Source organism: Myotis nattereri (genome assembly GCF_964212035.1).
Source record: "Myotis nattereri genome assembly, chromosome: 18".
Lineage (NCBI taxonomy): Eukaryota > Metazoa > Chordata > Mammalia > Chiroptera > Vespertilionidae > Myotis > Myotis nattereri.
The window spans coordinates 7,224,023-7,251,098 of NC_138093.1; the positions used below are offsets into that span (position 1 = coordinate 7,224,023).

A 27,076-nucleotide genomic window follows, 5' to 3' on the forward strand; every position below is an offset into this window, starting at 1 on the left:
GAGAGAGAGAGAGAAATATCATTGATGATGATCATGCGCCTCCTGTGCACCCCTCAGTGGGGACCAAGCCTGCAATCCGGGCATGTGCTCTGACTAGGAATCAACGCTGACCCACTGAGCCACACAGGGCAGGCCCCAGTCTGTCTTGAGATATTTGGGGACGGGGAGACCAGATCTTAGGGTGTCTGTGTGAGTAGTAGGACAGTGACACTCCAGAAGGAGGTGGAAACAGCCAAAGAGGAGACTTGAGCGTGCTGAAGAGAGAGAGCATAGTCCCTGCCCAGTGTAACTGAGTGTCTAAATATCTAGGAAGATTTTTATAGTTAAAAATTATAGTTAGAGGTTATATTGATGTACATCCTAAAGTTCATTAGGTTTATGAAGTGCTTTACTACATTTTTTTCAAAATACCCTTGCTCTTTATATGAAATATTTTGTTAATATATCATGTGAGTTCAAATGAAACGCCTTTGTTGAAGATTTCCTTACAGCAACAAAGATCATGTTTTCTTTGCCTTTCTAGGGGACTTAGAGAATCAGTGATTTCCTACTCATTAGGGTTCATACCAAAGGCTGCATCTTTTCTGTTCCTGAGCTGTCTTTCCTCCCTCCCTGCACTGAAACAGCAAATGTGTTCCTTTACTCGATCTGGGTAGTCTTTTCTGGTATCACTCTGAAATTATAATTGTGATAAAAATGAAATCTAAACCTGTTATTTCTACATGCTGTTAAGTTTCGAGTGACATTAATTTATGTTATTTAAGGCGACTGAAAAAGACTGACATTTCTATTTAATTAAATACGCTTCAGGGCAGTCTTTCACTGAAAACTGTTGCTCGTGTGTCTTCCCTGGAGCTTTACAATGTGTGATAAGTCACTGTCAGGGTTTCATTTCTCCAGAGTGCACCAGGCACTTCCCCTGCGATGTGGGGGATGGAGTCTGCCTTACTTTCCTTCCCTGCTTGCTTCAGTCTTGCATGACTTCCCTGTGATTTCTAAATAAAAATCATATGTTTATGCCTTTGGCACATGCCCGGTCACATATGTTAAAGTTCCTTGCCTGAGTCTGCCTGTCATGCCAGAGCATAAATGTGTGACCTCGGTCCAGTCATTCCATCTGTCTGGAGCGAAGCTTCCTTGTCTGCAATAAGAAGTCACGGTTCAATTCCCGATTGGGGCACATGCCCGAGTTGCAGGTTCCCATCCCCAGTGGGGGACATGCAGGAGGTAGCCCATCGATGTTTCTCTCGCTCTCTCCCCTCATCCTCTCTCAAAAATCAATAAAAACATTAAAAATAAAACAAATGATTAATAACTAATATTGATATGTAACACTACAATTTCCATGGCATTGCAAATACTCCAACAGTGTGGGGTTCTTTTTTCCCTTTAGTTATAGTCTGTCAGCACATATCATGTTCCGTATCCAAGAAACAGTCAGTGGTTGCTAATCTTTGGATTGGATGTCTCTGGATGCCCTCAACAATGCCCAATTTTTTAATGATGCCCCTGCCAACATATACTACATGTATTATTATTCACTCATTTCTGTCACATTCACAGACCTTCTCCTTTGACACTGTTGGTGGTTCTCTTCCTTTCCCTGAACACTATATTCTATTTCCCTTAACCCCGTCCCACTAATACCAGCAGTCCTAACCTGCTTAAACCCAGGACATCTTCCCCTTTCTTACCCCATGTTTATCTGATCAATGAGGAGGAAAGGAAAAGGAGGACTGGGGGAAATTTGAGCTGGTTCCTAACCCTCACTCCCAATGCCTGTTGTTTCTCCCATGTCCTTCCCCTGGTTCTCTGAGACCCCCTATTCTCCTCACCGTAGGAGTCATCCACTTAGAACTGGCAGAGTGTCCCTCACTGCCTCGGCCGAGCCAGGAAGAACTTTGTTCATGGTGACCCCCTTTAGAACTCAGAAAACATTTCCAGGCGCAGCAATAGTATAAATAGCAATCAGAGTTTATGAAACTGCACAGTGTAGCAGGGCATTAAATAGAATCTCTGGAGGACCTACTGCTATTCATCCTGGGCCTCCAGGAAGCAGTTGCCCATAAATATCACAGTTGACCTACACGAACACTTGTGGGCCTCAGCCCCCTCATAACTGGGGTAGGGGTTTGGGGGTGACTGCCTCTAATGCAGTGGTTCTCAACCTTCTGGCCCTTTAAATACAGTTCCTCATGTTGTGGTGACCCCCAACCATAAAATTATTTTCGTTGCTACTTCATAACTGTAATGTTGCTACTGTTATGAATCGTAATATAAATATCTGATATGCAGGATGGTCTTAGGCGACCCCTGTGAAAGGGTCGTTCGACTGCCAAAGGGGTCGCGACCCACAGGTTGAGAACCGCTGCTCAATGGAAAAACAAAATCAAAGGACGACCTTATTTTCTCTTTGCTTTTCAGCCTTAGAAACCATACAAACCTATGGAGCTTTATATGTCTGTTTTGCTAATCTGTGTCCTCAGCACCCAGCATAGTGGCTAGTACATAGATGCTCAATAAATGTCTGTTGAACAGAGGGGCTGATTGTGCCATTGTGGTATGTTGCTTTAAAAGATTGCCATAATATTTCAAAGTGAATGTTGTGAATTACTAAGTTTTACAGCCTGTTCCTATGTATGCTTTAACATACTTGCCGCCTTCTGGTTTTAATGTTAACAGATGCGTAGGTGCTTGGTGCACATGTTTCCCTAAAATATATTTTTTCTGCAGGGATCCAATTTCAGTTAGTTTAGGCAGCTTCTGACTAAGCTGCCTAAAGCTTGAGAAGCTAGAGCTATAATTAAGGGAGCATTTTGATATGAAATACCATTCAGAGTCAGGCACAAGTGTTGTATCTAGTCAGGGCATACAGCTCAGGGTAATGAAGTTATCTTTGGGGCTTAAGCTGTGTGAGTGCAGCCTCCCCAGGAGTCATACGTCTTTAACAGTCTATTGTTAGATAAAGTAAGTAGCAGCTGGGCTCCAAATTGTTTCAGTCCTTTGGAAAAAAAAGCAACTGCCATAACAGATTCCTAAAAGTTAAAATGAAACCGCATTTTATTTGTGGGATAGTGTTTGTTCTGTTTGTTTGTTTGTTTTGATTCTGTATTACATCAGGATTTACTGCATTATTTCAGTAGCTCTTGCTAAACAGCACACACTTGTTAAACTTCTTGACTAATATGGCAGCTTACTAATTTTATTCCTTTTAGTACATTTTCACCCAAGAATATGTTTTTTGTGGGGTTTTTGTTGTTGTTGTTTTTTTGTTTGTTTTTAATTGATTGAGAGAGAGAAAACCATCAATGTGAGAGAGAAACATCCATCGGTTACCTCCCGTACACCCCCAACCAGGGATCGAACCTGCAACCTCTGTATGTACGCTGACTACTAGGAATCAAACCTGCAACTTTTGGTCTATGGGACAGTACTCAACCAGCTGAGCCACCTGGCCAGGGATAGTATTTTTTCTAAACTCTTGTGTAGTGAGTTGAAAAGGTTTTGGTTTGTATCTAAATAACTATTATGGTTTTTCCTTTTTGTTTAAGTAAAATATCTTATCTTTTTTTTTTTTCTTCTTACCTTCAAAATAGATTTTTTTCCTGGACATAAAATCTAATGTCTAACCTTGCATCTCTGAACAAAACCTTATGGTTCACTGTAGCTGCTAAATAAATAGTAGGTCACATTGACAAAGGTTAGGTTTATACAAGAATATGTTATCAAGTTCCCAGAGTGTGAAAGTAGATCCTACCTATAGAGTTGTAATTATTTTTTAACTTTTTAAAATATCGCTATTTTTTAATATATATATATATTAGTAATATATATATTATTGATTTCAGAGAAGAGGGGAGAGGGAAAGAGGGATAGAAACATCAATGATGACAGAATTGTTGATCAGCTGCCTCCTACATACCCTCTACTGGGGATCGAGCCCACAACGTGGGCATGAGCCCTTGACTGGAATCAAACCAGGGACCCTTCAGTCCACAGGCCCACGCTCTATCCATTGAGCCAAACCAGCTAGGGCTACAGTTGTAATTATAAGAGCTTTATTCACTTTCCAAATTTTCTGCAAAGCGCCAGGTTGCAACTATACCCTTCTAGACCCCCCATAGTTATGTTCCTTTTTCTCCCCCAAATACAAAAGCCTCTTCATTCTTCTGTTGCAGCCAAGACATGTTTGGCATAGAACCAGGGAGGCCAATAGAAAATAATGTAATATTCAGCCTCTTCTGTATTTGAAGTATAATTGTTATACAGAGACCATTTATACTGTATTTGGACCTAATTGGACTTTATATAAAGTGATTTTCTGTTTTAGAAGTGATTACATCACAGGAAAACATTCTTTATGAAAGTCTTTCCCTCTGACCACTTTCTTTCCATGAATGAAAACACTATAGAAATCCCCTCCACAGTGAAAGCAAATCACATTGCTGATGAACTGCCTGTCCCGGGGAGGCTGGGCTGGATCACACAGTTTAGCAAGAGTGCTCAGCTCATTAATTCCAGGCAAATCTAGGAAATGGCTTCCAAGCTGGTCTGACTCCTCCAGAAGACGAGGGAACCTTGATCAATAGCCATTTAGAAACTTAGAAAGTAGATTTGACTGCTAATAAAAGTTAAATCGAGCCCTAGCCGGTTTGGCTCAGTGGATAGAGCGTCAGCCTGCGGACTCCAGGGTCCCAGGTTCGATTCTGATCAAGGGCATGTACCTTGGTTGTGGGCACATCCCCAGTGGGGAGTGTGCAGGAGGCAGCTGATCGATGTTTCTCTCTCATTGATGTTTCTAACTCTCTATCCCTCTCCCTTCCTCTCTGTAAAAAATCAATAAAATATATATTTTTTTAAAAAGTTAAATCAAATAGTTCATTTATGAATCTTCCATATTGGGTATATCTGCACATCTTAGATCGGATGCAAAGCCACACTTAACTACGACTAAGTAGAATCTCCCCCATATTTACTAGTATCATGTTATGTTAAAGCATTATTTAAATTGCTTATACAGTAATAAATGTTAAAGTATTACAACTTCCATGTAGAATTAACTTGAGGAGTCTTGAATTCCTTTCCCCTGATGTCTCCATCATAAAACAGGTATAACTTTTAAAGCTTAGAGTAGAGCTTTGTTGTTTTTGGCCAACGGCCATTGCAGAATTCCCCGAGCAAGAAGATTTATAGACAAAAACATGGTAGACAGGACAAAGTTAGAAATATATTTAGAATATGAGACTGTAATATGTCACTCTGGTTTAACTGTTTTGAGTTTTTTAAGCAGCCAGTGGTTAAAAATTAAAAATCCAAATGTTATATATAGGTCTGTGTTGAAACAACAAATGATTTACAGTCATGTCTTGTTTTATTGTGCTTCGCTTTAGTATTGTGCTTTGCAGATACTAGTAATGCATTTTTTACAAATTGAAGGTTTGGGGCAACTGACGGCTGAGATGATGGTTAGCATTGTTAGCAATAAAGTATTTTTAATTAAGGTATGTGCCTAGTTTTTTAGATATAATGCTATTGCACACTTAGAAGACTATAGTACAGTGTAAACATAACTTTTTAAAAAATTTTTAATATGGTTTTATTGATTTTAGAGAGAAAGGGAGGTTGAGGGAGAGAGAGAGAAACTTGGATCGGCTGCCTCCTGGGAACTGAGCCTGCAACCCGAGCACATGGAATCAAACCAGCAACCTCTCGGTGCATGGGACAATGCTCAACCACCTGAGCTACACCAGCCAGGGCTGAGCATAACTTTGATCTGCCCTGGGCAACCAAAAAATTCATGTGACTCGCTTTATTGCGATACTCACTTTACTGCAGTGGTCAGGAACTGAACCTGCAATATTTCTGAGGTATGCCTGTACTTTTGCTGGAAATATTCTTAAAATAATAATCTATAATAATAAAAGCATAATATGTTAATTAGACTGGACGTGCTTTCGGACGTCCTTCTTTCCAGACAAAGCCACAGCGGGGGCCACGGTGGGCAGGGGCCAGGGCCAAGGCCCTTGCATGAATTTCGTGCATTGGGCCTCTAGTAATAATTATAAAGTGGCAAAGATATAGAACAAAACAAAAAGTATTAGGTAAGGTCTATAGCTCAACACCACAAACACAGGTTCACTGTAAGCAGAGCTGACATCTGCTGTTGGTCATGGTTTTGTGCCTATTATGGAAACAGATTATTATAAAGGCTGGGCTGAGAGGAAGAAGGTAAAATTGAATTTAACAAGCAGCATACACTGTCCTATATTAGTAAGCCTGTCAAGAGTGTTTGCATTAAAGAAAATATCAGAATATACTGTGAATGTACTTGAATGGACTCAAAGTGGATGCATTCTTCAGCATTGATAAGCCTGGATCTAACATTATTCTTTGGCCAAAATGATCTCATTTTGATAGTTGATTTTTCAGAAGAGCTTTAAGATTGGGGTAGGTAATTTAGACCTTTGATAAAAATCACATGAATGTAAAAGCTGAAACCGAGAGAAGTTCAGTTTCTGCTTGGATAAAAGAATTGGAGAATTAGGAAGCAAACAATTTTATTTAGGAAATTGAATTATAAGATTTTAGATTTATATTCATAACCTTTACAATGAAATATGGTTTAGAAGGGAATTAATCAGTGGCCATGTTGGGCCATATTTTAATGTGTTTTTTTATAGTTGGAATGGCTGATTTTTTTTTTAATCCTGTTCTCCCTAAGTCCATACATGAAATCCTAGCTTTTCAAAAAAGAGACATAAAATTAATTACGATGTACTCTCCAAAACCATCAGCTAGCACATTCATTTAAGGGTAGCTGTTGGGAGCATGAGCTTTCAAATCAGGCAGACCTCGGTTTGAGCTCTGCCATTAGTGGCTGTGTGTGAGCTTAGGCCAGTTTCTTACCCTGTAAGCAGCACCTGTACATTTGTACGGTCAGTGTGAGGATGAAATGAGAGCAAATGCTCATCAAGGTGCTCGGAGCTCGTCCACTGTGAGTTATTATTAGAAAAGGTTTTAAAGTCCATCCATTTAGGAACAAGGCACATTCCATAAAGCACACTGTCTTCCCTAATACTGTAATATGCTGTCCTTTGTAAGAAAGATGAAGCTTTCAATCTTTGTTAATCGACGGGGCTTGCACGTTAGCTTATTTTTCTTACAGGAATTGATGGCTTTGGGTTGATCCATCCCCACCCCCACAACCAAAAGCATGTCTTTAGAGACAGCTGGCAGGGTGAAGGGTGCACTCTGGGGCATGAAACAGATGTTATGTTATATTCCCCTGTTTCTCTCTTTATAATGAAAACAGGAAATACAGGGACAGTGTGGAAGCTTTTTAGAATGGCTTTTTCCCATTGATTTCTTTATTTCTCTGTTTGATTTGGCATATTGTTATATTTTGTTTTTTAAACAGCTTTATTGAGGTATAACTGATATACAATAAGCTGCATATATTTAATGTGTACAGATTGATGTTTTGATATATGTATCCCCCATGAATCTGTTACTATAATCAAGATGATGAACAAATCCGTCACTCAGCGTAATTATTCTGACATCCATCCTTGTTGTTGTATTAATACTGTAGTTCATTCCGTTCATTGCTGAGTAGTAGTCCAGTATATGGATGTATCACAGTGTGTTTTATCTGTTCATCTATCGATGAACATTTTTATTGCTTCAATTTGAGACTTAAATATACAGCTGCTAGGGACATTCATATACCAGGCTCTGTATGGACATGTGTTTCATTTCTTATGGATAAAGACCTAGGAGTGAAATGGCTCTACTGTATGGTAGGTGCATGTTTAACTTTTTAAGAAACTGCAAACTGTTTTCCAAAGTGGATATACCCTTTCACATTCCCACTAACATGTACTAGTACAGTGGTTCTCAAACTTCTGGCCCTTTAAATACAGTTCCTCATGTTGTGACCCATTCATAAAATTATTTTCATTGCTACTTCATAACTGTAATGTTGCTACTGTTATGAATCGTAATGTAAATATCTGATATGCAGGCTGGTCTTAGGCGACCCCTATGAAAGGGTCGTTCGACCGCCAAAGGGATTGCAACCCACAGGTTGAGAATCACTGTACTAGTATAAGAGTTCCAATTGCTCCACATCTTCACCAACACTGGGTATAGCCAGTCTTTTCATTTTAGCCTCTCTAATCCTATCTAATAAAAGTCTAAGCGACCGTTACAGTAAAATGATCAGAACAACCAGTCACAGTGATGTGCACTGACCACTAGGGGGCAGATGCTCAACGCAGGAGCTACCCCCTGGTGGTCAGTGTGCTCCCACAGAGGGAACGCCACTCAGCCAGAAGCCGGGTTCACGCTGGCGAGTGCAGCAGCGGTGGCGGGAGCCTTTCCTGCCTCTGTGGCAGCACTAAGGAGCAGCAAGCCCAGCAGTCAGGAGCAGCGAGCAGGTGGGTGGTAAGAAGCAAGTGTCCCAGACTCTGAGAGGGTTGTCCACTGCTGGCTGAGGGAACCCCCCCCTCCGCCCAGTGCAGGAATTTCCTGCCCCAGGCCTCTAGTCTATATATATAAAAGCCTAAACAACTATTTGACTGGTAGCTATGATGCGCATTGACTACCAGGGGCAGATGCTCCGACTGGTAGCTTAGCTTGCTGCTGGGGTCCAGCCGATCGGGACTGGGCAAGACGGGCCGGACACGCCCTGGAGTCCTCCTGCGGACTCTCCCCGGCCCCAATCACGCACTGGTACAAGGGACCCCACTGGTGCATGAACTCGTGCACCAGGCCTCTAGTAGTTATATAATATTTCATTGCAGTTTTAATTTGCAGTTCCCTACTAATGATGTTGAGCATCTTTTCATGTACTTCTTTGCCATCTGTGTTGTTCTTTTTGCTGAAGTATTTGTTCAAATCTTTTGCCCATTTTTTAAATTGATTTGTTTTCTCATTAAGTTTTAAGCATGTCTTCTATATCTGAATGCACGTCCTTCATTAGATATATGCCTTTCCTTCCAGTCTGTGGCTTGTCCTTTCATTCTCAACTGTATCTTTTTGAAAAGCATAAGGTTTTCCCTTTAATGAAGTCCAATTTATCAATGTTTCTTTTATGGATTTTGCTTTTAGTATCAGGTGTAAGAAATCTTTACCTAAACCAAGGTCAGAAAGGTTTTCTCCTGTTATCTTCTATAATTTTATAGCTTTTACTTTTATACTTCAGTCTATAATCAACTTCCATGAATTTTGTTACATGGTACATGTGGATTAAAATCCTCTTATTTATTTATTTATTTTTTGCATATGGATATCCGATTGTTCTAGCACCATTTATTGAAAAGACTGTCTTCCTCTATGGAACAGCCTTGGCACCCTTGGCACAATCAGTGTCTCATGTTTGTGGGTTTATTTTTGGAATCACTGTTCTGTTCCATTGATCTATTTGTCTACCGCAATATCCTAATTACTGTGGCCTTATAGTGAGTCTTAATCAGGTAGTGTTAAGCCTCCAACTTGTGTTGTTTTAAATTTATCGATTTGAGAGAATCATTGATTTGTTGTTCTGCTTATTTATGCATTGATTGGTTGGCTCTTGTGTGTGCCCTGAGTGGGGATCAGGACAGCCTGGCCTTGGGGTTTGGGGACAAGCCTCTAATAAACTGCTGGCCAGGGCAAGTCGTGTTGTTCTGGTTGTCCGTGGTCCTTGGTGTTTCCATATAAGTTTTAGGATCAGCTTGCCAGTTGCACATTGTCTCCCTTTTTGTGTGTTTTTCTAGGGGCAACTAGAAATAACTTCTGATTAATCCCACATCACAAGGCTAACACATGCAAGAGAGACACAATAGGAGGAAGTCAAAGGAACAGGAATAAGCTGTTTCCCTTTTCTATTTGTTTTAGTTTCGGGCTGAATGAATGCAGTGACACCCCCCACGGCTGTCATCTTGTGAACCTTCCCCAGCTGCAGAGAGCGTTGTGTGCTCTCAGTAGGTAGCACTTTACAAGCAGAACGCCTCCTTTCTTTCCTCAAAGGCATGTCCCGTACATGAGAAATTTGCTTATTCTTCTGGCACCTTGAACCCCTAAATGTCACCATTTGTAATGTGAAAGGTGAGGTGATAAAACGGTGTATAGCAAGTAACTGATATCAGACAGTTATTGATTTCAGAGAGAAGGAGAGATAGAAGCATCAATGATGAGAACCATTGATCAGCTGCCTCCTGCACCCCCCACACTGGGGATCAAGTTAGAAACCCAGGCATTTGCCCTGACCAGGAATCAAACCGTGACCTTATGATTCATGGGTCGATGCTCAACCACTGAGCCGCACCAGCTGAGTCACGTGGGTCCTCTTTATTCATTCGACCCCGTCTCCACATAGCCCTGCACCCTCCTCTACCCCACTGACTTCTTACTCCTGCTTACTTAATAAACTTCTCAATGTGAACTTCTCCTCCTCAGCCAAGCTAGGGACCCTCTTCCCAGGATCTTACATTTGAGCAGCTGGTTTCCTGCCATGTGTCGTCGTAATAGCAGGCTGTGTTTGTAATGGAAGAATCTTGCTTGAAAGACGTTTGAGAGTTCAGACCCACCCCACAATTACACATCTCCTTCCTAGAATCCCCTGAAAGGGGAATGTGCTTTCCCATTTTATTCAGTGATCTCTTCTGCAATAGTTTAATCTTGGAGTTAGTTTCTGCAGTTACCACACAGTGAGCGGAAGAGCCTGCGCACATCATTCGTGAATGAGGTTTTTCAAGGTCACAGTTACTTCCAGTATCACACACAGTTAGTCTGCAGGCTGGGTCTCTATATATACTTCAGAGCCGGGTTTTGGTTGTGTGCCCTCTCAACCTCATGGTGTTTCCTGTTATTCATTAAATTGCTGATAGTCCCATTTATCTGCCAGAATCCGCCCACTTCCAGGGCTGGCCTTTTCCTTCCTTTTCCTTGTAAGTGTAAGGTCTGAGTCTTAGAAAGTTCTGACCAAACAAACTGTACTTGGTGTTCCTTTAAACATTAATGATATTGTTTAGAAAACATTTAACAAGCAAAGGCAACTTGTTTATTTCTGCTGTTAGGTCTTAAACTTGTCTGGCAAATTGTCAGCTCCTTAAAAGCAGAGGATGTAATCTTACTTTAGTCAAATCTGTGTCCCCAGATCATCGCCTACATCATTTAGCATATTTGGTCCCCAGCAGAGTAAGTGTTCAATGAAAAAATCCAAAGCACGTGCCCTGTGAAGCACCCAAGTCCAGAAAATTCCCCGACTTCAGCAGTGCTATCTAACCCTAATAACTGATTTTTGTGTGTTTGTTGTGTTTTGTATATTTGATATTAGGCTGAACTTCTGGTTGGTAGACTTTTATCACATTAGTTAGTTTAAAATAAAAAAATTATACTGATTCCTTGTTACTTTTAGTTTTTACATATTTATTATAGCTTAAATTAAACTGTTTAAACTCATAGATTCAGGAGTCAGACTTTTGGGTTCTTCATTCTATTCTAGTGTTTTTCAAACTTATTTGACAGGGACACCATGAAAAATAGACTTTATATTGTAACCCAAGGGACACACACACACACACCAACACACACACACACACCCCTGTATTCTTATGCCAAAAGAGGTCCTTCTCGAAAGGTCTTTTTTCAGTGCTCTGCGATGTTTTCTATTTCATTTTTAACCTACTGATTGAGACGAACTAAATTGAAGTTCATTCCTACAGAGTCCTGGGGGGAATACCTGTCTATGTATTGCTCATTCAGCTAACATATTCAGTACTTAACTATATACCATTTACTGTTCTCCACTTAACTAACTGGCTTTGTGACCTTGAGAAAGCCACAAGTTAATGTTCAGTTTCTTCTATGACATGCAGATAGAGTGATGCCTACCTCCAGAGAATACTGTAGGTGAGGTTAGATTAGAGGCCTAACAATCAGGTACTCTGACTGACAGGCAATACGCGCTCCATGTCAGTGCCTCCTGTGTTGTTTCTGCTGTTCTTATCATGACTAAAATAACTTTGGTTTGAACTTCCCATGTTTCTGGAAAATAGCTTATATTACATATAACTTAATTTTCCCATTAGTGCTCACTATGTATTTTTATAGTTTTTAACTAGAGATATAATTTAGATAGAGTGTAATGCAGCGGTCGCCAACCAGTGGTCCATGAGGTCCAAAAGATTGGCGACCGCTGGTGTAATGTACAGATCTTAAGTGGTCAGTTTAATAAACTTTGACAAATGCATACATCCATTTGACCTACACCCCTATAAAGACAAACATTCTCATCATACCAAAAAGTAATCCTGTGCCCCTTCCTAGTCAGTTGTCTCCCTAGCCCCAGAGGCAACCACTATTCTGATTTTTTCACCATTGATTAGTTTTGCCTGTTAGGACACAATCACACAGAATGTATTCTTTTATATCTGGCTGTTTGGTTTTGTCTTGTTCGGTATAATAATTTTAAGGTTCATCATTATTGTTTTCAAGTTCATCAGTAACTCATTCCTTTTCATTGCTTAATAGTATTCTATTGTATGAATGCATCACATTTGTTCTATTGATTGATACTTAATTGTTTCCATTGGAGCTAGTATGAGTAAAGCTGCTATGGATAATTGTGTAAAAGTCTTTTTATGAATATGTTTTCATTTCTTTGGGATAAATACTTAGAGGTGGAATTTCAGAAAGGCATTTTTCTAACTTTATGAGAAACTTCCAGATTAATTTCCAACATAGTTACACCATTTATACTCCCACCAGCACTGTGTGAGTGTTCTAGTTGTTCCATATGCTCTCCAAAATTTGATGTTGTCAACCTTTAGATTTTAGCTTTTCTCGTGTCTTATTATTATTGTTTTAATTTATACCTCCCTGTCACCAGTGAGATGTGCTTTTTTGGCCATTTCTATTTTATCCTTAGGTCTGTGATCCATCCCTGTTTTTTTGTGTATGTTTCAAGGCAGGTGTCAACTCTCATTTTAAGAGATATATGATCTCCTGAACAAGAGGGATTAGGATCTAATGTATCATTTAAAATTATACTTAAAATTCTTGGTTTATGTTCAGAGCATTCATTTATTCAGGACTAGTTGAATCCCTTCACACATTTTTTCCTCACCTAAAGAAGTTGTAGACTCAGACCAGAAAGTATATATAATTTGTTTTAACCACATGTATAGGAATAGCCCCCAAAAACCTTAACACATTTATTTCCATTTTACCAGAAACTTTCATAGGACTCTGGAATTTGAATGTTGACGCAGCTACATTATGCTGTTTACCCATGTTCTTTTTCTATCAACAAGCAGCTCACCGGCTAGAAGTACCCCCCCTGAGGCTATTTGTACTAAACTTCCAAAGAATTTAGTGCACTTGAGTCAAATACTAATAAATGATCATCCCTCCTTATGTAAATAATTGCTTTTATAAATATCTGTGGATGCCAACTGACTCCAGAAGTAATCTTTGAAGCGCATTCTATCCAGAGTCAGTTTGCTGAATGTATGAATTGCTGTTACCTTAAATGATTATACAAGTAAACCATAGATTTTACTAATAGCATAATAAAATATTGACCTCACAAAAAAGATGAGAGTAAGGAGAGGCTGAGACATCAGGAAAATGACCGAAAAGTAAATATCAACTAAGTGTCTCGGGCTTCAGACATAATACAGGATACAGGAGGAAGAAAGAGGTGTGACAAGTGCTTTTCAGGTTGCTTACAATTTAGGCAGGAAGGAAAAAAGATAAATGGGAAATGTTCAATCAATGCAAGAGATAAATACTAATTGACCACATGGACCCAGTTGGTTCGAGTGTCATCCCAATACTCCAAGGTTGTAGGTTCGATCCCCGATCAGGGCATATGCAAGAATCAACCAATGAATGCGTAAGTGGAACAGCATAAATAAGTAGAACAACAAATATCTCTCTCTCTCTCTCTCTCAAAATCAATAAATAATTCTTTAAAATTTTTACTTTTAAAAAAAGTAAGAACTTAATTTCCTATAATAGTATAGATAATATTGGGAAGGAGAGAGGAGGTGACTGCTTCATGTGTCTTTTTGAAGTTGGTCATAAAAGCTGAAGTTTTGGAGAGCAAGCATGACAGACGCTCTGGGTATTGTGTGGCTTATGTTAAGCTCTCAGTAGTGGCGTTTCATTCAGCCTGGGACAGTAAAAATAAATGAGTATAGATGACTAGTATGCTTTGTCTGCTGTAGTAATATCCTGTATAATTGAATCTGTCTAACCAGCCGATTATTTTCCTGTTGTCTGAAATTACAGAGCATTATGTTTTCTGACAATGTAGGAATTTCTGTGCCATTAAAGTGTATGTTATTGTTGAAATGAAAATAATGAAATTACAAGAAATTGATTGGTTTCAGCTGTATTACTGAATTCCTCCCCCCAAAAGGCAAATCAAGATCATTTATATATTTTTTATAAAATAGCTGAAATACCATTAAAGTATTAAACCTCAACCTTGACAGTTTTTCCTAAATTTTCACCTGAGATATAAATAGTGGTAGCATGGCCCAGCCAATGTGGCTCAGTGGAGGTCATGGTTCGATTCCCTGTTGGAGCGCATGCCCAGGTTGCAGGCTTCATCCCCAGTGTGAGGCGTGCAGGAGGAAGCCAATCAATGATTCTCTCTCATCATTGATGTTTCTATCTCCCTCTCCTTTCCTCTCTGAAATCGATAAAAATATATTTAGATGATAGATAGGTAGATAGATAGATAGATAGATAGATACATACATACATAGATAGATACATAGATAGATGATACATAGATAGATGATAGATAGATAGATAGATAGATAGATAGATAGATAGACAGATAGATAGATAGAAGGAAGCATATTGAGTCACTCACCTTGTGGCAGCCAGCCTCCAAGTTGGCCCCCAGTGACCCCACTTCCTAATAGTCCCACCTTTATATATGGGTCCTCTCACATTTACCAGGGTCGGTCTGAGTGACCAATGAATACATCAGAAGTGATGGGATATCACTTTAAGATTGTTATAAAAGGCACTGGGACTTCTATCTTGGTGTGTCTGTCTGTCTGTTGCATCACTTGCGCTGTGGGAAGCAGCACATGCGAGGAACCAAGGCCTGTGCCTACAGCCATGTGAGTGAGCTTGGAAATGGACCCACCAGCCCCAGTCCACCTGATGAGGTAGTGCTGGCCAACAGCTTGACTGCAACCTCCTGAGACACAGCCAGAACCACCCAGCCCAGCCCCTCCCAGATTCCTGACCTTCAGAAACTATGAAATAAAAACAGTGTTTACTGTTTAAGCTAAGTTTTGGGGTCATTGTTATGCAGGAATAGATGACCAATACACACCTCCACTAAAGTATCTCTTTCATTCTTCAAATCTTAACATCTATTTTTTATTATTGTCATTGTTATTACTTGTGCTATTACTAGTAAACCTGTCATCCATACAGTTCGCCTGATTGAGGCATTAAATTGATTGAAAAATACTATATTCTGTCTCCCATTTTCCAATCCAGTGTTTGGTATAATAAATATAGACCTCAAATTCACTGTTCCCATATGAGAATGTATTTAAATTAAGAGTTTTGTGACAAGGAGCCTTTTTAAAATTATTCCGCAGATTCTTTTCATTTATGTGCAAAGCCACCAATTTTGTACAACTTGTAATTACTATGCAAGTGATTACGGAATTACTGTGAAACTTCAAGAGAAAACAGACAGCTTAACAACTGTTCTCAGAAGTCTGAGGCTCACCAAACAGGCTCCTTGTCCATTACTCGTAGCTCAGTGGTGCTTATTAATTATACAGGATAATAACAGTGCGGGCTTTAAAAAGTCATATTTTTAAGGATTAGTTAACTACATACTCAAACCTGAGAGACGGCTTCTCAGCAGATCTAATGTCAAGGTCATGAGCTGTCCCCCGGCTCCTGCTCTCATCCCTCTTCTCCATGGTGTTCTAACAAGGAAAAGGTCACGAAACACGCAGGTTTACAAGGTTTCTTTGCGGGGAGGGGTTGCCCTATGAAAACAGTGTCAGTACTAGTAATCATTCCTTTGATTCCTTTGCCATCGCTAATCAGACAGAAATGGTAACCATGAATAAAAAGGGTGACGGAAAAGTGGAATTTCAACCTCTTAAAGAGTTTTTTCTCCTCTTACTTCCTTTGTCCAAGTATTTTTCTAACCATGGATTTGCCTTAGGACATGAGTAGCTGTAAACCGATACTTTCCTTGAATCCTAGGTTATCAATCTCATCTTTTTATACTTGAAAATAAAGACACAAGTGTTCTTGGTGGAAGGAAAACACTGATGAGTCCCATGTTGTTTGACTGGAACCCTGGCCAGTGTGGCTCAGTTAGTTGGAGTGTCGTCCCCTACACTGAAAGGTCGCAGGGCACATACCCAGGCTGTGGGTTCGATCCCCCGTCAGGGACAGTGCAAGAAGCAACTGATAGATGTTTCTCTCTCTCATCAAAATTTCTCTCTCTCTCTCTCTCTCCCCCTCCCTCCCTAAAAGCAATTAAAAAATAAAACATTTTTTAAAAATGTGTGCCCTTAAAATGTTTTTAAATAAAATGTAACTGAAAATTAGCTTTTTTGTTTTACTTTCACCATAATTTTGAAGTATAATAATAAAATATAAATAGGCAGTTCAGGAATTGGTCTTGTCTCTCTCCATTCTGAATGGACTAGAGCTTATTTTGAAATTTTACTGAAAATTTCCTTTTTTATTTGGAACTGGAAAAAAAATCAGGTCCCTCCCATTTAATTCACATACGCATACGCACGCGCGCATGCACGCACACACAGCAGAGCAAGGAAGATGGCTATCAGGAACAAATGGAGTTCCCTTTTCCTACTTCCAGTATACAGATATTATCCAGAGACTCCAATAATGTCATCTTTTTGCCAAGACAGAAGTAAAACCCGGTGCTCTTAACTGCACTGAACACCTGCCACCTGATACCAACACAAATGAGTAGCATAGGCTGTGATTCCTGGGTCTTGAACTTGAACAGTTTAAGGGAAAAGGAAGCATCAGATTTTCGGCACTGAAACATACTTCTGTGTTAAAGAAGCCCCATGCTTTATTTTATTTAGGGTTTGTTTTTTGTTTGTTTGTTGTAAGCATAGCCGTTGAATTGTGAATTCCTCTTTCAAATGGGTTCCTATTTGTGGATGGTGGTTATAAGAAAATATAGCCCCTGATGAAATAATTTTTTAAATTAATACGTGACAGTAATTTTCTTAACTAGATTTCATTTGAAAGCTTACATTATATGATACTTTGCTGTGGTTTTCGAGAAAGTTTTCTCAGTGCTATATTAACACTTTTTGTAAAATGTCTTGGGAAACTTTTAATGTCTGGAGTACAGTAATTGCTAATGTCACTCTGTCTGCCGGCACATACTATATGCTGCTCCTACGCAGGACTTCAGTCCTTCCTAGCAGAGAGCAGAGAAGCGGAAGCCTGAGAATATCTTTCCACTCCCTTCCTGATCCTTAGACCCGACTGGACACCAGCCTGCATTCCCTGCTGACCTCTCATCCTCAGAGCTCACCACCCCCGAAGCGGGCGGATGGGGGTGGAAGGTAGCAGCTGAGCAGAGACTAGAAGAGGGGGTGGAATTTGGCAGCAGGTAGAAGGGATTTGTCTGCACCTCTGGTTGTAAGTGCCTCTGCCCTCTTGACCCACCAACTGAGTGAAGTTCTGTATGTAAAAATCACAGATAGTCCTAGATTATAATTCAAGAACATTTTTAGCATGCTTTACCTATCTACAGCCACCTTGATAGGTCTCCAAATATGTAAACTCACAAAATTTCATGCTTAGCATATTTTAGAAATGCAAGTGCTATAACTCAGAAAGAAAAGACCAGATACGCCTGTGGGGAATATAAGCCTCACAAGCAGAAGCCGGGAGTGTGGTGGTTAAGGACACAAACTTTAGAGCCAGGTGCGGGGGTTAAATCCCAGTCTGACCACTTGCTAGATGAGTAACCTGGACCAGGTTACCTGACCTCTCCTAATAGTTTTCTCAGCTGCAAAGTGGAGATGATGTCACTACCTAAGAGGGTTGTAAAGCTTAAATAAGTTAATATAAATGCGTAGAACACGTCTAATACGTAGTTAGCTCTGTAAAAGTATTTGTTCTCGTTAATATCATACTGTGCCCCCATTCTGATGTCATTGCTACATGTAGATGGCTCCATCGGATCTGTAGCCAACAGGTTCTCTTCATACTAACCCGTCACCTTTCATGTATAACTCCTAGCAAATCCCTTTCCTCAGTAATTTTAAAAAGCAAAATGCAATGTTTTCTCTTCCCAGGCACAACACAGAGATACTTTCATTGAAGAACGCTATGGAAAATATAACATCAGCGATCCTTTAATGGCTCTACAGAGAGACTTTGAAACACTGAAGGAGAAAAACGATGGCGAAAAGCAGCCGGTCTGCACAAACCCACTGTCGATTCTCAAGGTGGTGATGAAGCAGTGCAAGAACATGCAGGAGCGGATGCTGTCCCAGCTGGCTGCTGCCGAGAGCAGGCACCGCAAGGTGGGCTCCCCGGGTGACATGGGCTGCGTAAGCTCTTGGGGAGACTGTGTAAACTGATACTGCGTCTCCGCTGCCAGTTCTCACAGTAATTCAACCGCAGGTTCCCCGGGTCTCAGAAAGCCCCTTAGCTCACCGTGGAGCCAGGACGTAGGAAGGAAAACCAGGCTGTTGCACATGCTAAGTTTAGGGAGTGTGCCAGACACATCCAAGACAGCATTCCTTCTTGCTAGGGCACTCCAAACACTTGGCATGTTTTTTCAGCTCTCGATCATTCAAACTTTGGCAACAAACTGGGGTGTAACCAAGCTTGTAGCTGAACGGAGCATTCTGTTTGCTTACTTATGTGATAAATAGAAAGATTAACAGGTATTTGGGGAATGAGCAAGCGAGAGAGAATTTACCTTACTATAAGCCATTAAATTATTTTCATTTATTTCTAGTGTTGAGTTTCATTGCATTTTATTTCTCATGAAACCATAAACAGTACCTAGGGTTGTTTACCTTAAAACTGTTCTACCCTAGTAAGAAAGTGTGTGTGCGTGTGCGTGTGCGTGTGTGAGTGTGAGTGTGTATGTGTAGGCCTATAGCCCTAGTTTGGAAGGCAAACCTGTGCTTTCCTCATCTCATTGGAATTCGAGTGCTTACGATTCCCATTCTTGTCATTTACTGCTCAGATGTGGCCTGTAAAACATGCTTGGCTAGAATCTGCATTTTTTTTAACCATTGGTTTAGATTTATACCAACAGGGAGGACATCAGCACAATTAATAGGAAGCAACTTATTCTGAAAAACTGGGTTAGCAGCTGCAGCTTGCTGGACCTTAGCTTACTTTTATGGTTACCTGCATTCAGGAGCCATCTGCTTAACACACGTGACAAATTGCTTAGTCTCAGGTCTCGCCCATGGGTTTTCTGCCCCTTCAGAGTCCAAATGAAAGGCCAGAGTGGGGGTTCTCAACGATGGATGGGCCTCAGATAGTTCATGGTCCCCCTAAAAATACACAGAATGCCAAAAGCTTATGCCTGCTCATAGAAAATGAAAACTTCCCCGTATCCTTCATGGAATTCTCAGTTGTCCGAGACCCGGGAAAGTGTAACCTCTGGTCTGCTGAAATCACCCGAAGACATTTATGCCCCAACTTAAAAGGTGTCGATGGGTCTGAGTTAGTTGCTCTAAAGCAGGGGTGGGGAACATTCGCCCGCATATAAGGCCCAAGAAATCATTTGGTCTGGCCCAGCCAAGGCAACCACAGGCAGGGCTCGAAATTCAATAAATCTAGAAGCTTTTTCATAGCAACATAAAGTTATATTAAGTGAATTATATTAAATCAATGGTATTATAAATATCCAAATGGCCTTAGCAAAAAGAAGTTTCCCTACCTCTGCTTTAAAGTGTGTGTGTGTGTGTGTGTGTGTGTATGTGTGTGTGTGTGTGTTGGGAGGGGTGTTTAATGATACATAGTCCTCTAAGAAAACCTCACAGCATCCTTGTTTGGAAGGCAGGCCTTTTCCCACTTCAGACAGGAAGTAACTGACGCTGAATGCCTGGCTGGCTTTTGAGCCCACAGAAGGGGTACTTTAGTATAGGGGTGACTTGTGGCTCTGGGTGATTAGGGAAAGGAAGAGGTTAGAAATAATTCCAAATTCCTTAAGACTGTATTTCAGTGTAAGAGTCTTTGAATGTTATCTATTTTAAACCAATTGCCTATCTAATCTTAAGTGTTTTATCAGAGTAGAACACTGACTTTGTTGGACATCATGTAGTACCTAGAGCAGTGGTTCCCAACCTTCCTCACGCCGCGACCCTTTAATACAGCTCCTCATGTTGTGGTGACCCCCAACCATAAAATTATTTTCGTTGCTACTTCATAACTGTAGTTTTGCTACTGTTATGAATCAAAATGTAAATATCTGATATGCAGGATGTATTTTCATTGTTACAAATTGAACATAATTAAAGCATAGTGATTAATCACAAAAACAATATGTAATTATATATGTGTTTTTCGATGGTCTTAGGTGACCCCTGTGAAAGGGTCGTTCCACCCCCAAAGGGGTCGCGACCCACAGGTTGAGAGCCGCTGACCTAGAGGCTTCTGATGAGGTGCTTATAGTCCCAGTTTGCCCGAGGGAGTCCATTTTCTGCCCGTCACCTTGGCACGCCCCTTTGACTCTGAGAAGCGCTGTTTGAGCAGTGAATTACATGGTTACTCTGCTTATTATGAAATAGATTCCCTAGTCCACCTCTTCCCAGTCCTGCTCCTCAACATTCAGACTGCCACTTTTTCTAATAACCACTTATTTTGGTAGGTAACTTCCATATTTCTAAATAATATACGGCTCTTTGCTTTATCAGTTTTAGACACTTCCTTACTTCCTTTTATTATAGATGTGGAGTTCATTATCTTACACCCCACCTCCCTTTTCTCTCCACCCTTACTTACCACCTTCCCCAGACAAACATAACCCCCTTTCCTCGCCCCGCTCTCCGTCACATCTGCTCTTCCCGAGCCCTGAGCCTGTCCATTCTGTGTCTCAGAGGATAGACCCTGGCTCAGGCCTGGCAGCAGATGCCTGGCTGCCAACATTCTATGTCTCAGAATAAAGGTGAGGCGCAAAGAACTGTTCTGGGAAATACAGACTCTGAGGCAGGCCCCTTGTTTTCTGTCCGACATCACCCCTCTCCTCTGCAGTCCCGCCCCCTCCAGGCTGCTCAGGCAAAGCAGCTTCCTCGCCATTCCAAAGCAGTTACCCTCCGCCCGCCTCTCTCTCCCACGTGTCATTCAAATTCCTTGTCTGTGACGTCAGTGTGCTCCTCGGTCGCCCTGACTGCGGCTGACTGTCTGGCTCTGGACTGTCTTAGGTGCTTCACTGGATAGGCACTAGTATTCATTGTATTGTAAGTGTGATCCCTTGATATTTAGAAATGACTTTTTTTAATTCTTTAAAGGTGATCTTAGACCTTGAGGAGGAAAGGCAAAGGCACGCCCAGGACACAGCAGAGGGAGATGACGTCACCTACATGCTGGAGAAGGAGAGGGAGAGGCTGACCCAACAGGTAATTCGGTGGAGGGCTTCGCGCAGCATCTGCCGGGAATAGCATTTCTCAGAGACGGTTCGGCCAGGTGTAAATCGGTGTTGCTCAAGAAAAAGGGCCTTGTAGACAAACAAGTCCGGGAATGACTGGATTAAACAAAGTTAAGCAGGTTTCTAACTTCAATTTCTCAGACCCTCTAGTATGCCAATACACACTGAGTCTGCAGGAAAAAGACAGGGTATTCTGTGTTGAGCAAATCTGTGTTTTCTCGATATAGAGATCATATCTTTTCTTGATATAGATCACTGACTGTGAGGCTATTGTTCCCTAGAATGCCTTGGGGAACACTAATGTCAAACACTGACTTTTTCTGACTTAGGACTCCCGGGATAATGATTAAAACAGACTGCATTTGTATAAAAAGTATGATTTAAATGCAACTACTCGTATCTGCATTTAAGCCCAGAAAGAGTTACTGCTGAAGCGTTAGGTTTCTTCTCCAGCGGCTCTCATCACAGCGTCCTTCATGTGCTCTGTCCTCTGTCCTGATCCGCTGAACTCTCTGCACCTGAAACACAATGGGGGTTCAGATTCCCACCAGTAACCCTGAGGCTTCCCAAGAACTAGAGGTGCCTCCTAAGTCATCAAAGAGATTAAATTGTGCCCTGACTTCAGAAATATCTGGTCTAAGCCGGCTGGTGTGGCTCAGTGGTTGAGTATCAACTATGAACCAGGAGGTCATGGTTCGATTCTCGATCGGGACACATCCCCGGGTTGTGGGCTTGATCCCCAGTGGCAGGGGGAGTGCAGGAGGCAGCCAGTCAGTGATTTTCACCATTGATGTTTCTATCTCTCCTTCTCCCTCTCTGAAATCCATAAAAATATATTATAAAAAAAGAAATATCTGACGTAGGCACGTGACATGCGTGTCATCCCGTGTGCAAGAAGAGCTAGCCCGGGCACTCTAGTTTACCTGTTCAGTGTATCTCTGTGTGTTTTTACTCTAATCAAGATGTGTGGTGATCTGTCTTCCTAGTTGGAATTTGAAAAGTCCCAAGTGAAGAAGTTTGAGAAAGAGCAGAAGAAGCTGTCGGGCCAGCTGGAGGAGGAGCGCGCCCGCCACAAGCAGCTCTCGTCCATGCTGGTGCTCGAGTGCAAGAAAGCCAGCAGCAAGGCGGCCGAGGAGGGCCAGCGGGCCGGGGAGCTGAGCCTGCAGCTGGAGAAGGAGAAGGGCCGGGTGGGGGCGCTGGAGGAAGCGCTGGCGGCCGAGCGGAGGCGGGGCCTGCAGACGGAGGCCCGGGTGGAGAAGCAGCTGTCGGAGTTCGACATCGAAAGAGAACAACTGAGAGCAAAGCTGAACCGGGAAGAGAACCGGACCAAAACTCTGAAAGAAGAGATGGAAAGTTTGAAGAAGATCGTAAAGGACCTAGAAGCTTCTCACCAGCATAGTAGCTCTAATGAGCAATCAAAGAAGCCAGTGACCACATCTAAAGGCACAGTGACCGAGCCTCCCAAGCTAGTGTCTGTATTCTGCCAGACGGAGGGTTTTCAGGCAGAAAGAATCCATGGGAGCAGCGTAGCCAAGACAACAACCACTGGGCTGCCCGGTCCCACCACTCCCAGTTACTGTTATGCAAAAGCCAATGGCCATTTTGAGCCAGAGATGCAAATGACCAAGGAGTCCGTTACAGGCAGCAGTGTGGAAAACCAGACGCCTCCACGAGAGAAGTCTGTGGGCTCGGCCCATGAGAAAGCCGTGGAGAATGGTGGGTGTGCCGGGGGAATCGAGAGCCCGGTCCCGGTGCCGAGTCAGCTGCCGTCCAGCAGTAGCTCACTGTCTCCCAGCAGCACTGCGTCCTCCTCCCTCACGTCCTCGCCTTGCTCATCACCAGTGCTAACTAAGCGCTTGTTGGGGTCCTCAGCCAGCAGCCCCGGCTACCAGTCATCCTACCAAGTAGGGATCAACCAGCGGTTCCATGCAGCTCGGCACAAATTCCAGTCCCAAGCAGATCAGGACCAGCAAGCCAGTGGTCTGCAGAGCCCTCCGTCCAGGGACCTGTCCCCCACCCTCATAGACAACTCCGCCGCCAAGCAGCTGGCCCGAAACACGGTCACTCAGGTGCTCTCCAGATTCACCAGCCAACAGGGGCCCATCAAGCCCGTCTCGCCCAACAGCTCTCCCTTCGGCACAGACTACCGAAACCTGGCCAGTGCTGCCAACCCAAGGGGTGACACCAGCCACTCACCTACTCCAGGCAAAGTGTCCAGCCCTCTGAGTCCCCTGTCTCCAGGGATCAAGTCCCCCACCATCCCCAGAGCTGAGAGAGGAAACCCTCCACCCATTCCACCCAAAAAACCTGGCCTCACGCCTTCTCCCTCCGCTACCGCACCCCTGACCAAAACTCATTCCCAGGTGTCCTCTGGGACCACCGCGGAGGACCTGGCGAGCAGCTGCTCTTCCAGTGCTGCCATGGCCAACGGCAAGGATGTTGAGATACTTCTGCCTCCCGGCAGCTAGTCCCTGAGGGTTCTGCACCGTTGACATTCCATCAGATCTTGTCCAAGAGCTTGGAGTCAGACCGTTGAGTCAGATCATGTTATTTATTTTGATAGTAGCTGAAACCATCTGTATAATACATTTAGTGTATTTCACTTTTTTGTATTTTTTTAAGTAGAAACTGAGTAGTTTGGGTTTTTATGATGCACCTCTTTGTACTATAAAGCGAGAAGGGCACCTCAAAGACATCCCAAGCGCAGCAGTCGCCGTGGTGGTATGATGGAGGGCGCTGAGTGAGTAGCAGGTGGTGACTTGCTATCTATTTTAGGACTAGAATCACTCGACACTCATTTTGAATTATGCAGAAGTGGTTCATGCAGATTTTTATTCCAGATGAACATGTTTTAAAAGTGCCTGAAATAAGACTGCCATATGAATGTGATTCTGCAGCAAAAACACGAAACGGCTCGTTTAATTGCAGAAAATTAGATCCTCTGTGAATCCTGAATGTTAAAAACAAGCACTGCTTTTAATCCTCTTTTACTGTTTTTGATACTACAAGCTGCATAAGTAGAGTGGGGATCCTAAGGTGGGTGTGAACTCACCACCAACCAGAGCTTTTTGGAGCCCCTGAGAAGCCCTCCTGAGCATTAAGTAGTTGGGGTGCTGGTTTTCTTATACTCTGGAAAAACTAAGTCACTCCCAGTGTCCAGCATACATTCTTGAATAGAATGAAATCACATCTCCATTCAAAAAAATGTCTTCAGGCATCTACTGTTGGTAAGGAACTTCTGATTCCGATTGCTGTTACTTGAATAGGAACTGGTCACTCATTCTGTATAAAAGTTTTGCCACAGAATGAGATCTTTATTCTATAATCAAAAAGCAATAATTTAAAATTCGCTCTTTGTAATATAAATCAAAATCATATAGGTTTTACCAAGCTGTTACTCTTATTCTCCACGCTGCCAGCACTTGGTGTCTGTCTGTGGAACCAATTACCTTTTGCCTAAATGGAAGTATCGCATATCTGTATAGACACACATCCCTTCATGCGTTTGACACATAAATATTGGTGTGATTATATCTTTGGAGTTTGCAATATCGCATAAAGGATGAGTAGAAATGCATGTTAAGATTACCTACCAAAGCAGCTAGATGGGTCTGGAACCCAGTCAATCAAAGGAGCAATGGTGTCCACAGGAGGTGGGGAAATTCCACATGAAGTCAGGTCTTCAGATTCATAAAAAGGCAGAGCCAGACCTAGCTGGTTTGGCTCAGTGGATAGAGTGTCCACCTGTGGACTGAAGGGTCGCAGGTTCGATTCCAGTCAAGGGCACATGCCCGGTTGTAGGTTCAATGCCCAGTCAGGGGTGTGTAGGAGGCAGCCCATCAATGATTCTCTCCATCATTGATGTTTCTAACTCTCCTTCTCCCTTCCTCTCTGAAATCAATAAAAATATTTTTTTAAAAGATAGAGCCAAACTAACCCTCGTGGCACAAAACTGAACGGGCCGTGTAAATGAGTGCAGTGGGTCACTCAGGCCCGTGGCGGAAGAGCGTAGCAGTAAGAACCTCAGCACACTGGATGCCCCAGCCCCATTTAAAGGTCCCCTCCTGGTCCGTCCAGCAGCTTGTTGCCATGCAAGATGCTGGGCCAGGGTTACCAGCTCCTCAAATTTTATAAAATCCAAATTTTCATGAGAAACATCTTCATTTTAAAATATCAAGAACTGATTCAAAAACCGTTTAAACACTTCTGCAGCTGGGTTTAGCCCACAGCTTCCGAGTTGCAATCCCCTTCTTTCTAGAAACTTAAATTATTTCCATTGTGGCAGGTATGTGAGGACAAAGCCTCCAGACTTTCCAACCTGTAGGCCAGTACAGGAAACAAAGTCCATAGAGTATAATGAACATCTCCCTCTTCCAAACAAGACTGCCCACACCCAGCTCCGACGTGGTTATCTGATTGTGTGTCCACAGGGATGGGCGTCACAGGACATGGTGTCCTCATACATTCTCGCCGACATCTGCCCAGCAGCCCCTGACCTGTCATTTAAGTCTGTTTCCTCTTAATCCAGTGTGAGTTGATGGGCAGGTGATGGAAATTAATGTGTAACTCGCAGAGGAGCACATCGGTGTCTCCACAGCTTCTGGTTTGATGAGGCCAATACTTAACAATTAAAAACGATTAATGCCCCAGAGAGTCTACCAGTGATGAAAGGAGTGTCTTAAACTTCCCGAAGCAGTCATGCACTGAGCTTCATTCCCCGCATAGCCAAGTGATGGTGTTGATGATAAAATAGCTGAACTTTTTAAATTGAGGGGCGAGAGTCCCAGAGTATTATTACCTCTCTTGCTTTAAATGGTAATCTTAAAGGTTGCATTGTGCTCTTCCTTTATTTTGGCATAGATATATAGAGAGAGATATTATGGGGAAGTTTATTTCTTAGGAAGTGCACTGAATAATGTATTTCTTTTACAGTGTAATATGGGGGTGGGGGAAATGAAAAAGAAACGTGTATTTTTGCTAGTTGCCTATCTTCTGAGATAAAAAGCACAATACTGCAATGGATCCAATAATCCAGTTAGGTATTATAGATTAGTATTTAAGTTTGCCGTAGATGGTGTGTGCTAAGTAAAAGTTCCATGATTCACAGTTTTGGTATTTAACCCATGTTGCAAAAGCTGTGTTACTGGTCAACAGATGATAATGATGTGCAACCCATAACACAGGCATTAACTAGTCACTAACATTTGTAAAGCAAATGCACCATGCAGAAATCTTCATCCATTTTTATAGCAGACTACATTAAAACAAGTTAAATCATACTGTCTGGGGGAAAATAGTCTTGTTTGTACAAAGTGAAGAATGTTGCCCAACAAGGGCCTGTTTTGTTCCGGGAAGAAGCAAGTGGTGTAGAGAAAGCATTCGTTCACGGCTTTAAAAAGCCAAATGAAGTCAGTGACCCATCCA

The 27,076-nt window shown here is 42.0% G+C and overlaps 2 protein-coding genes across 3 annotated transcripts in view; one reads left to right on the top strand and one right to left on the bottom strand.

The window, feature by feature from the left end:
- Positions 1-26,922, top strand: part of CTTNBP2NL (CTTNBP2 N-terminal like) — a 42,826-nt gene extending 15,904 nt beyond the window's left edge. The window contains exons 4-6 of the mRNA XM_081111773.1: positions 18,336-18,566; positions 21,516-21,623; positions 22,639-26,922. Of these exons, the coding sequence (XP_080967899.1) occupies positions 18,336-18,566; positions 21,516-21,623; positions 22,639-24,120 (1,821 nt within the window). The 3' untranslated portion in view covers positions 24,121-26,922. The remainder of the gene's footprint in view (positions 1-18,335; positions 18,567-21,515; positions 21,624-22,638) is intronic.
- Positions 1-27,076, bottom strand: part of ST7L (suppression of tumorigenicity 7 like) — a 144,646-nt gene that overhangs the window by 16,315 nt on the left and 101,255 nt on the right. Inside the window, exons 14-16 of one of the 2 annotated variants that reach the window (XR_013997112.1) lie at positions 21,588-22,170; positions 19,408-19,556; positions 15,868-15,959 (exon numbers count right to left, since the gene is read on the bottom strand). Coding sequence is in view for 1 of the 2 variants with exons in the window: in XM_081111772.1 (XP_080967898.1) it covers positions 15,868-15,959; positions 19,408-19,556 (241 nt within the window). In the remaining variant the exon portion in view is untranslated. The remainder of the gene's footprint in view (positions 1-15,867; positions 15,960-19,407; positions 19,557-21,587; positions 22,171-27,076) is intronic. The other variant, XM_081111772.1, reaches the window with a different exon arrangement.